At 33.6% G+C, this 12,487-nt stretch overlaps 1 protein-coding gene across 4 annotated transcripts in view; it reads right to left on the bottom strand.

The window, feature by feature from the left end:
• TDRD3 (tudor domain containing 3) overlaps positions 1-12,487 on the bottom strand; it is a 131,925-nt gene that overhangs the window by 81,335 nt on the left and 38,103 nt on the right. For all 4 annotated transcript variants that reach the window (XR_012922440.1, XR_012922441.1, XM_012749784.3 and 1 more), the window contains exon 3: positions 10,360-10,425. Coding sequence is in view for 1 of the 4 variants with exons in the window: in XM_012749784.3 (XP_012605238.1) it covers positions 10,360-10,425 (66 nt within the window). In the remaining 3 variants the exon portion in view is untranslated. The remainder of the gene's footprint in view (positions 1-10,359; positions 10,426-12,487) is intronic.

A 12,487-nucleotide genomic window follows, 5' to 3' on the forward strand; every position in this document is an offset into this window, starting at 1 on the left:
AGGTGAAATACCTCTCTCTACAGGGAGAACTACCAAATACTGAGGAAGGAAACTGCAGAGGATGTAAACAAATGGAAAAACATATCATGCTCATGGATTGGCAAAATCAACATTCTTCTAAATTAAGTATCACAACAGTGGAAAAACAAACACCACATGTACTCACTATTAAAAAGAAACTAATGAGACAGCACTTATTTGCACATACGGAAGAAAGACTCATCAGAAATCAAGTGGGGGGGGCACAGTAAATTTAAACCCAATGGACACAATGCATACTATCTGGGTGATAGGCATACTTATAACTGTGACTCAAACTATAAAAAAACAATTTATGAAATCAAAACATTTATACCCCCATAATACTCTGAAATTTTTTTTAAAAAGCACACTTTAAATGGGTAAACTTTATGGCACATAAATTATAACTCAATAAAGCTGTTAATTGAACTAGCACCTCTTATATTATCGTAGATATAGCTTGAGCCCATTCTTCAAAGCGAGGTATCACAAGAATAGAAAAACAAGCACCACATGTACTTGCCATCAAATTGGTTCTAACTGATCAACACTAAGGTGCTCACATGGAAGTAATATTCACTGGAGTGGGTAAACTCAACTAATGGATGTGGGGTGCACTGCATAGGGGAAGGGCATGCTTGTAGCCCTGGCTTGGGTGAGGCAAAGGCATTATATGTAACCAAAATGTTTATACCTCCATAATATTGTGAAATTTAAAAAAATAAAATAAAATAAGATTTTTTAAGATTCTAGAAACTGTTTAAGTTTAGACATTCTCTGACATTTAGTCTGAAAACATCTGCCAGCCATTTCTTATGATCAATTCCCTTGAAAAAAAAATTTCTCAATCTACAATAAACACTGGCATTTCTACATCAATCTTAGAAACAAGCTATACATCCAAAAGGAAACTATGATTGCGATTCAGTTCCAATCAATGCTCTATCATTTTTGCAAAGTACATTAAAATTAAGAGAAAATAAAAGTTTTATCCTCCAGAGTCCTGCTAACTACTTAAAATCACAATTCATTTCTCTCTTTAGCCTATCACTACTTACAAAAGCATATCTAGTGGTTTCAGAGGAGATTATCCAGGGCTCATATTTTTCATCCATTCATTTGTTTCAAGGGAAGTTTTTGACTGGATCATTAACATCTACCTCAGGACTCAGGCAATAGGGCAATGCTTCAAAAAAGCTTGCCTTGAACAAAGAAACACTAGTTCTGCCTATAGATGCTTTCAAAGCCTGAAAAATAAGCTTTAAATAATATTTATGATACTCTCTTTCTTACCTATTTCTCTATGAAAACAACTCTTAATAGCATTTTAACACAATTTGACATTAACAAACATAAAGGTGGGTTAAGCAGTAAGAGAAAAGAATTAAAAGTTTAATTTTTCACACTCTATACCATTCTAATTATGGTATCAGACCCCCAAAAAACTAAAATAAAAAAGAACTGTCTATATAATATTAGAAATTTCAGAAACATTCCCATGTTATCCATGGAGACATCTGGATAAGCCCCAGTTTGGGGACATTTTCCTCCAGAGAAGATCTATGTTTGTTTCTGGCAGTAATAACATTGCACCTGAGGGTCTCAGCTTCAGGGCAGAGGCAAACTAAACTTTAGCCAGAACATTAATGTGCTGTAAGTCAGTAGCACCCCTACCAGCTATAGGCGGAAGCAAGCACGTATCACTTCCAGAAAATAGTATTTCTAATTCAGATGACCAGAACTTCCACAGAGAAAGATCAAGAAACATAAAATCACAAGAAAATATGAGACTTACAAGGAAACAAGCCACAAACATTGAGAAACAAACAAACAAAAAATATTAAAAAATAAGTCCCTGAGGACTTGATACAGACTATAAAATAAGCCTAATCTAGAGAACTTATACAGAACTCTAAACCCAATAACAAATATTCTTCTCAAACACACGTAATATTTATAAATACATATCAAGCTATAAAGTAAGCCTCTATAAATTTCAAAACATAGCTATCATTTAGTCCAAACTCTCTAATCACAATGTAACTGAATTAGAACTCTATAACAAAAAAATTTTATATTTAGAACAGGAAAAGAATAAGCCATAAAATGAATTGAAAAATATTTACAAGTCAAAGATATTGAAAGCATCATATATAAAAACTTTATAAATTAGTATATAATACAGTTGTATATTTGTATATTATATATATTTCCTCTATATATAAATATTGAAATATAGTTAAATCAGTGCTAGGAGAAAAATTGATTCTGAAATTTATTTAGAGGAGGTAGAATAGCCTATTGAAGAATAACATATTTTATAACCTCAAGATTAGAAAAAATGCACTAATTTCAAGTGCCACAAAAGATATGGCTCAATTGGATCTCATGTACACTACTGAAGGGAATATAAATTGGTATAACTGCTTTGCAGAATAATTTGACATTATCTTATAAGGTTGAACACTGGCTTAATTCTACCATGCAGTAACTCAATTCCTAGTTATAACCCCTAGGGACACTCTTACACATGTGCCTCAAGAGACATATATAATACAAGTTTGTTCCTAGTAGCAGTTTCTATTATCAAAAAATAATCATCTAAATATCCATCAATAGGAGAATCAATAAGTAAATAGTAGTGTATTTACATAGTTTAATATTATACAAAAGAGAAAATGAATGAACAATAGCTATATGCAACATGGACATATATACCATTTAATGATAAAAGCAACATTTATTTATTTATTTTTATTTTAGCATATTATAGGGGTAGAAGTGTTGAGGTTACATATATTGCCCATGCCCCCTTCTCCCCCCTTGAGTAAGAGCTTCAAGCATGTCCATCCCCCAAATGTTGCACATCTTACTCATTTGGTTGTATACAGCCATGCCCTCCTGTCTCCTCCCACCCTCCCGACACCCAATAAATGTTACTCCTATATGTCCACTTAGGTGTTGATCCGTTAATACCAATTTGCTGCTGAGGACATGTGGTGCTGGTTTTTCCATTTTTGAGATACTTCACTTAGTAGAATGAGTTCCAGCTCTATCCAGGAATATACAACAGGTGCTATATCACCATTGTTTCTTAAAGCTGAGTAGTACTCCATGGTATACATATACCACATTTTATTAATCCACTCATGAATTGATGGGCACTTGGGTTATTTCCACAGTTTTGCAATTGTGAATTGTGCTGCTATAAACATTCGAGTGCTGGTGTCTTTTTCATAAAGTATCTTTTGATCTTTTGGGTAAATGCCCAGTAGTGGAATTGCTGGATCAAATGGTAGATCTACTTGTATCGCTTTGAGGTATCTCCATATTGAAAAGCAAGTTTTAGCAGATAATATACTATCATTTTAAAAAGCTCCAAAACAATATAATATATTGTTTCAGAGTAATTACATATTTAGCCAAAATATTTTTTAAAATCCAAGAAAGCTATAAGTAGACAAAACAGTGTTGCAATGTTCTACTTCTTACATCTTGTTGAGGCTTCACAGTTTCTCACTACATTGTTAAACTTCAAAGCATATATATTTGTATATACCAAATATTTCATATAATTTACATAATGTTTTAAAATTAAGACACTGGGTAGCCCACTGAAATAAAAGAATTGGAAAACTAGGTCTGCAACATACACAGCAAGAAACACATTCAAAAATCAAACAACAGAACTGGTTTGATGGCAGAGATATGTTGGTAAAAATACTTCTGTAGGGGTACAGGGAAAAAGCCACCCTAATTTGTAACATTTGCCAATTTCCATGGCCAATTTTAACTAGCAACTAGATGTTACCGCACTCTGAAGTGGAACAAGACCCTCACAATCAGCTTCATGAGCAGGAATGAGCTGGATCCAGGACATGGCAAGCATCTACTACTATGCTTTGTTCCAGGTACCAGAGATCTCACTGGCTCTGAACACTTACTCTGGCATGCCTTGCAGCTACTTCCCCAGACACTCAATCTTGCTGTAGCTTCTACTACCAGACAGGATTCTCCACAGGTCCTGCTTTTTTGTGTATAACCAGCGCATGCCTAGGGGAGCTATACCTGACTAGCAAAGCTGAGGTACGTGTACATGGCAAAGCTTCAAACAAGGCTGTGGGGAAAATATGTGCCCTTTTCTTCTCTACCACCAAGACTCTGAAAATGGGAAATTCTTCCAAACACAGAGAATTCAGGTTCCAGGAATCAGAAACATCCACTATACTTAACTTCTGTGTATTACCACCAGTTTAGAAGATCTGTCAAGCCCTATTTTCTATAGTTTACACTAAAAAATAGCCTTTGTATTTTCCAAATAGAAAATATTAAATATGGTGTGTATAACGTGTCTATATATATCTTTTACATAGTGTGTTGTGTGTGTTTATATTTAAAGATTTAGAGTAGGAGGATGTGTGTATGTACAATGTACGTGTATCCTAACACTTTAAATATGCCCCCATATGGGGATCTGCCCATTATTTCTTCATTGACAATCACATCTCTAAAAGTCTAGCAAGGAGAGCAACCTCCCACCCTCACTAAGCTGAGACAGCTGCCCCTTTTTTGTATGTACTTTTGACACAGCACTTGCTTCCCTATACTGAAACAAATATAGTGTTGGTTTCTCAGGCTATGTGCTCCAAGAAGGCAGGGACTGTCTTGTTGATCTCTATATAACCCTTTCACTTAGTACAAATACACATTCAGAAACTCCTTGATAAATATATTATTTTCTATTGTTTTAACTATAATTTATTTAGTATTTATAAGATATACCAGAAAATATGGCAGGATGTTTAAACAAGTTATTTAATTTACCTCCAGAATTACATAATATATGAGGATCATTCATGTATCCTCAATGAGAAAACTAAGTGCAGAGGGTAGACTACTTTGCCAGTGGTCACTCAGCTAGGAAGAAGCAGGATCAGAATTCAAATTCGGATCTGCATCAGACCAAAGCCTGACTTCTTTCTACTGCACATTCTTTCTACTGACTTCATCTCTACTACACAAATGATATAATTTGTTACATACTTAAAACAGATGTAGGTATAAAGGGAAATGGGAATATCTATCTTCAAAAATTAATTCTGCTCAAAAGAGGTCACGAAAATTAGAAGAGAAGTAGCTCCTGAGTTGGGATTTGAAGATAAATAGCAGTTTGCCTAGCAACTGAGGGAAAGACATTCAGATGCCGTAGCAACAAACAAACTGTGATTTCACAGTTCTCTCATCTCTGAAGTAAAAGGGAGGGCTATAATAATTTCTATTTCAACATTGTTCCGAAGATTGTACAGATAATATATATAAATTATTTAATATAGGACCTGCCACACAGTAGGTTCTCAATAAATGACAGAAGAAAAACAAGATGATGATGATGATTTTACTAAAAACCAGGGTTCTTCTAAATAAGGTAGGGGCTTGTTGTACCAAAAAAGATCAAGAAGAAAACAAATCAAAAGCATTAGGGATACTGATAAAGAAACAGCTTTGGGAAGTAAAAGGTAGTCTTACTTATAACCTATCTAACAGAGGAAAATAAACTATCAAACAGAAAGTAAGAAATAAACTTACAACACAACTACCTTTGGTTTAATTAAAACACGTGTGGCCTAACTTGTTATCTCTGAGTTCTTTCTCAGCCTTGAAAAAGTTTCTGAGAGGACCGTAGGAGTGCGAGCTTCCCCTGCTTCCTCAAGAAGAGACAGTACCAGATTCTTCTTGCTATCAAGAAGGAAGAAACTAATTTCTGCTATCAATCTGCTACATGAGCAATGGAAAAAGCCAACACAACAGCTTCATAGCCACTTTTGTTATCAGTCTCCTGAAGCAGAGGGGGGAAAAGCCATTTCTACCCTTTAAAAGCACTAAACAACTTATCTCGCCACCCAACATTTCTTTCCTCTCTGTGTGTAGTGGCTACTCTTTCTCTCTCTCTCTCTTTGTGTATGTGAGTGTCTCTCCCTCTCTCTCTCCCTCCCTCTTTCTTTCTTTCTCAGGAAAATAAACTTTTACTTTTATATATCCTATTCACTGAGCATTCTTTCTCACCCCACGCTCAGACTTCATACCCTAACAGGAAGGCGGTCCTTAATCTTGATCTCAAATTTTTCAAGTTGTGCTCATTTATAGCAAGAGTGTTTAAATGGAAAGAAATAATAATAAAACAAAAACTTTCTGAACTACAAATGCAATGGTATATTTACTAGATCTATCCCTTAGGAATTAAATTTTTAAAACATTTAATAAATGTCTTGTAATTGAGAAATGGACAGTGTAATCGTGAATAGATTTTCCCAAACTTGAGATTCCCTGAAAATAAAAAGCATCAATTTATACCACAAAATGACAGCACAGCATATAATTTTCTTTAATTCTATCATTCAGAGTAATTATAGCAGATGAAATACAAGGAAAGTATTATAGGATCACAATAAATAATAACACTTTTCCCAGTGTGTAATTTGCCAATTTCCATATTTCTATTCTTTACCTCTCTTTTTGTTCTCTGGGACAATTTTTTAAAAAAGGCAAATAGTTTATTTTTCAATTATGGGAAGAGTATCTGTCTAATATATATTGTTTTGTGTAGCCTTTTTTAAACTTCACAAAGTCCTATTAGTAATTACCAACAAGAACTCACATATAAAGCATAAAATCAGAGTTTCAGTAATCCATTTTTCCGAAGATAAAAGTATATTTTAATTTTAATAACTCACTAAAAGGAATGCCATTAAATTGTATTATTTATCACAGACAATACAAATTAATTTAAATCAAAACTTAAAATTTTTTTCAATTATTTTTCTTTTTAAAAACATCCAATTCTAGACTGTGTTCAAGGATGAGGACCTTCACTTTGATTTTTAAGGCAGTGAAGCCATCTTGTGGTAGATGTCGGTATTGCCAAGGCTTTAAGACAGTCACTTCCACTTGGAAAATTTAGATCTTAAACACAGTTTACTTTAAAAAGGCATATACAACCTGTCAGTCCTAGAACTTACAAAAAAAAACCCCACAGAAATGAAAGCCTATTAGGGCTCAACCACAATGCATAAGGTCCTCATGTAGCTGGATAGGTAACAAGTATTTTTACATTAACCTATGTTTTATAATTGACTTTTACATCTTGGTTTAAAAAGCTATGAAAATAACTACAGCAAAATATTAAATTTAGAAAAGATTATGAAAAATATTAAATAGTTATACTTCCTTTTAATCATGACTTTTTTCCATGATTTTTAGCTTACAAGCCATCACTATCCAAGGACTTTGTAGTATCTAAGAAACCCAAAGGCTGCCCTTAGAAAACTCAGAAAAGTTGTAAAATATGGCTTCCCTACCACACATCCCTCCACTCTCATAATCTTTATGGCCTTAGAATCAATCATGAACTGCCTATGGGAAAATCTAGTTCAGGCTTGGAAACCTAGAGAAAACTATCACCTTCCCACTCTCACCACTTTTTAGATTTGTCTGAAACTTGTCCATCAAGGTTCTAGGAGAATCTATCTGACGGAGAAATTATAGGAATTACAAAATAATGTTAAGAGAATGAAAGGAAAGTGAAAAGTACCTGAGCAAAACAACTATATTAATTAGGAATACAGTTACTTGCACTTTTTGCCATTCTACTTTCACCCAAAATAATCAGTGATAATAGCAATTATTAAGATTTCAGTTTCAAAACCCAGAGGATGGATGATGATCTTCTGAAGGCCCCAAATGTTCCCTCGATATAAAAGTGTCCAGATCTAACTGTCTTCAAACTACAGATCTACAATCTTTCTTACCTGATCACAGATCTATCAGCTCTCCCTTCTCCCTTTCCACTCTCAAATTCCTAAATGCTGATAACAGTGTTATCTAAGTCTTATTAATTATAACAATACACACTGTGAGAGCATTTACTTTGGCCATTAAGCAGAGGAATTTTGAAGACTTTCCTCTATACTTCTTTAATCTACCTCCAAAAAGAATTTCTGGTCTGTCTTGGGGAACCTCCAGAACAGTGTATTGAGCTTCAGGACTAATCAGTGAGCTTCTAAGGGGGTTGGAAGTCACATGAATGAGGCCCTTTCTAAAGGACCACACAAGGTTAATGGAGGCAGCTCCTACTTATATGACTGCCTCCTCTCTCCTCTTGCTTCTTAAGCATTGGGGCAAATGCTATCCAACCCTCGCTATATTCTTTGGCTTTCTCTCTTATAGAAACAGTAATATCACAGACAGGCTTGGAACTTAGTAGAAACAGTCAGAGCAGGGCTTTTAGCCTGCTTTGATTCTATTATAGAGATCAACCTACCTAGAGCAGCAGAGTTTTGCATTAGGGTTTGAGGCCAAAACCCAATAATGATGTATCCATTTGCCTTACTTCATTCCCCAAATTCCTTGGAGATCTCCCAGTAGCAAGATACCCACTTTTCGTAATAAAGATTCATGCATTCTTAGATTTCCAGGACAAAAATACCATCCTAAATTGCTCATAACCCTCTAGACGTGCCATATGCATTGTACTACATTTATTATTTCATATACATTATATCACTTAATTCTTTAATGCAGTAATATTTGAATAAGGAAATTAAAATCTAGCAAGATTAAATAACTTACAAACAGTCACAAAAACTAATAAACAGGAGAAACAGGATTTAAATCCAAGCCAACGGTCTACATCTGTATCTTTCCAATCTGTTACTGATCCCTATTGTTTTATTCCCTTCCATACTCAATGTAAACATGTTACAACCATGCCTCCTCTACTTCTTGGAATAGCTAGTGTATCACATATTTTAAGTTTTCTACCTAAATTAGTTTTTGGAATATTGGTTTCTTGTGTGCCCTATTTGCAAGGATCACTAGGTAATCCAGCTCTTTCTTTCTTTCATTATTTTTTTAATATAAAAATAAAACTAGGCCGGGCGCGGTGGCTCACGCCTGTAATCCTAGCACTCTGGAAGGCCGAGAAGGGCAGATTGCTCAAGGTCAGGAGTTCGAAACCAGCCTGAGCAAGAGCGAGACCCTGTCTCTACTATAAATAGAAAGAAATTAATTAGCCAACTAATATATATAGAAAAATTAGCTGGGCATGGTAGCACATGCCTGTAGTCCCAGCTACTCGGGAGGCTGAGGCAGGAGGATCGCCTGAGCCCAGGAGTTTGAGGTTGCTGTGAGTTAGGCTGACGCCACAGCACTCACTCTATCCTGGGCAACAAAGTGAGACTCTGTCTCAAAAAAATAAAACTAGAAAATATTATTTTATACTAAAATCTGACATGGTCAAGAGATAGATCATTTATTCAAATACTCTGCTTACTAGATGTTGTAAGCTTGTAGCAGAGGTGGGTTCTAAGAATCTTTAACATAGAGAAAATGGAAAACCAAGAATCCAGAAATCTTCAAAATTTTCTTAAGTAAATTAGTATAAAGATGTGCAGACACTGCTTTGATGTCTTTTCTCATAGAGAATTGTTGCACTCATCAGACCTATCCAAGACTACTGCCTAATCTGAGGTTCTACAACCCAGTGCCTTTCCAAGTATGCTTCCTGGACCAATAAACTCAACGTCTCCTGGAAACTTGTCCAAAATACAAATTCTCAGGCTCTATCTTAGCCCTACTAAATCAGAAACTTGGGCAGGGGTGAGTTGTTTGGGGCTCAGCCAGGCCTCAGGACAATTCTGATGCACATGGAAGTCTAAGAACTACTACAACCAAAAAAAGAAATGTAAAGAACTGGAGAGAACTCTAACAAGAACAACAGAGATGAAAGAAAAGCTTGAGACTGAGAATAAATAAAAGAATCAAGACAGATGGCTTTAGCAAAAAGAAACCTGTGACAGTGACATTTACAAGTCTTCAAGTACATGAAGAATTATTCACCAGGTAAGTAACCAGATGTCCCCCATTTCCCCTAAGGAAATATAAATAAGACATTATGGACTTTAAGGTGAAGTATAAGAAATTGAGGCAAAAATACAACTTAACAGTTTATTAAGGTAACTAAAAGAAAAAGTTAACTAAAATAAAAAGGTAAGAAAAGGACTTAATCCTGAGCTCCAGTAATATCTGGTCTCACAGGTAAAGTAAGTATGTCATAGTTGTAATTTCTGACACAAAAATTTTTTTAAATGTTGAAAAGTCACAAAAAGTGTAACTCTTAATAATTTCTATGGGAAGTACCATAATGATGATTTTGTTACCTGTTCACCTCCAGAATATTTTGCAATTATAGTCTTTATTGATAAAAAATAATTCCAGTTAATTTAGTAGATGTTCATATTTACTATAATTAGCATCATTTAGGAAATTAATGGTTTTTTTTACCTTTTCTACCTTTCCACCATTGATGTCACTGGGAAGGAATTTCTTGCCAATTGTTCTCAGATCTGTCTAAAATAAAAATATTATTATTAAAATATAATTATAGAAAAAAAAAACCTAAATCTAATCTCATGAACAGAAGATGAAATTGCTTATGGTTTGTGGAAAAACAATTAAATGTTTTTTAACTGATTATGAGATCCATACATATAATTAATCTTTTTAGCACCATACATAAGTTGTTTAAAGTATACCAGTAAGATGAACACTAACACATAAGGCCTTAACGCTGGTCATTTTTCTTTATGTAAACTTTTAACTCACTAACTCTTCTCTATTAAAACTGAAAACTTGATTTTATATAAATTATGGTCTTACTAAAAAATTAATGCCATATTCCAAAACCAAATGACAGTTTTTGAATACAAACACATAGTATATTTTTAACAAGTGAATCCTGCATAACCTTGACATGACATGAAAACATTATTCTACAGGCTATGATATCCATAACATAACAAAGCTGTAGAACATACAAATATCATATGGAAACAATACCACTGGAATGGCAAAGAAGTTACAATAAGACTTAAATTTATTTCATTTGTTTAAACAAATTATACAAACAGAAGTTGGTGAACAAATGACTACATGAAACTGCAGAAGTATGGTATAACTTAGCAAGAAAAGCAAAAGGACTAATATAAACAAGGTTATAGAATTCATGACATAAAAAGAAAACTTCAACTATACAGTCTAAATAAAAAGCAGAACTTTTATAGATTGTGTCCTCCTTAGGAAGTGAAAAACCTAAAAAAAATTTGTTTAGAGGAAGTATCAGTATTCATGAAAAATGTTCAATTATTTAAACTAAAATTATCTTGATGCTTGAGATAGTGACATTAACATAATAACTGGAGTAGTATTGTTTTATTATTCCTTAAAATATAGTAAACAGTAGCTCTTCATCACCTTAAGAACAAAATAAAAGAAAACAGAGTACATTTAATCACATAAATAATAAGGGAGAAATTTTTGTCAGACTTGAGAAACATTAGATGATTAAAATTATGGTGATATGAAATTAATACATATATAGAGGTAGGACAGTCTTCTTTGAACACTTGCAATTAATAGAATATCCTCTTTGAAATATTCACATGTGGCCAGCTTAAGAAACAAGAATATCTTATACAACCTCCACAGATCCTTTCCAGTCTTTTACTATTGTGATTTGTAATTTATTACTCCTAAACTAAAATTCACCAAATGAAATTTCACTAAATGAAATTGCCAGGTAAACTAAGCCCCAAATCCAAACATTTGTGTAACAATGCTTTAGGTTTATGTTTTTTGCAGCCTCAAATCAATAACAGGAGGAAAAGAATTATAAACTGCCTCTAAGGCTGTACGCCTTTTCAGTTTGATGAAAGTACTAAGTACTGAGTACTTTTATGAGTAAAAAATACTTCTTTACACTAGCCTTTCCTATATTAAAATTGTTTGGAAGATTAAATGTTAATAACATGTGAAGCACTTAGCACAAGGACTTGCACAGAGTAAGCACTCAGTATTAGCCATTGTGTTTATTTTAGTGAATTTAAAACACACACATTTTATCATCTGAACATACAAACAACAAATCAATAATGCAACAGTTCATAAAAACATAGACAGTATTTTGAAGTCACTCAAAGGCCGACATATTTAAATATGAATGAGAAACAGAATATATACAAATTTTATAATATATCATGGTCTCTCATTTCTGGTTTTGATCAATAATTATGAAATTTAATTCAAACTAAAATGAAGCATCAATGTAAAGTAAATCTTACTTTACAAAAAAATCTTAAACTTTCATTCTTCCCAACTATAATTAACTAATCATATGACCTTGGACACTATCACAAATTCTCTAAATCCGGTTAATTTATTCCTCTATAAAATGGAAAAAACACCACCGACCCTATCTCACAAAGCTGCTGTCAAGCTAAAAGGAAACAATGCATTCAAAATTTACATAACTTCTAAAGTGCTATAGACAAATATTAGGGAATGTTATTTAGATGTGTTTTTAGCAAGATGAAAATGACCTACAAAATCTTTAAACATCCTAAATTCAAAGTCA

The sequence above is a fragment of the Microcebus murinus genome, chromosome 13 (genome assembly GCF_040939455.1).
Source record: "Microcebus murinus isolate Inina chromosome 13, M.murinus_Inina_mat1.0, whole genome shotgun sequence".
In the NCBI taxonomy this organism is placed as follows: Eukaryota; Metazoa; Chordata; class Mammalia; order Primates; family Cheirogaleidae; genus Microcebus; species Microcebus murinus.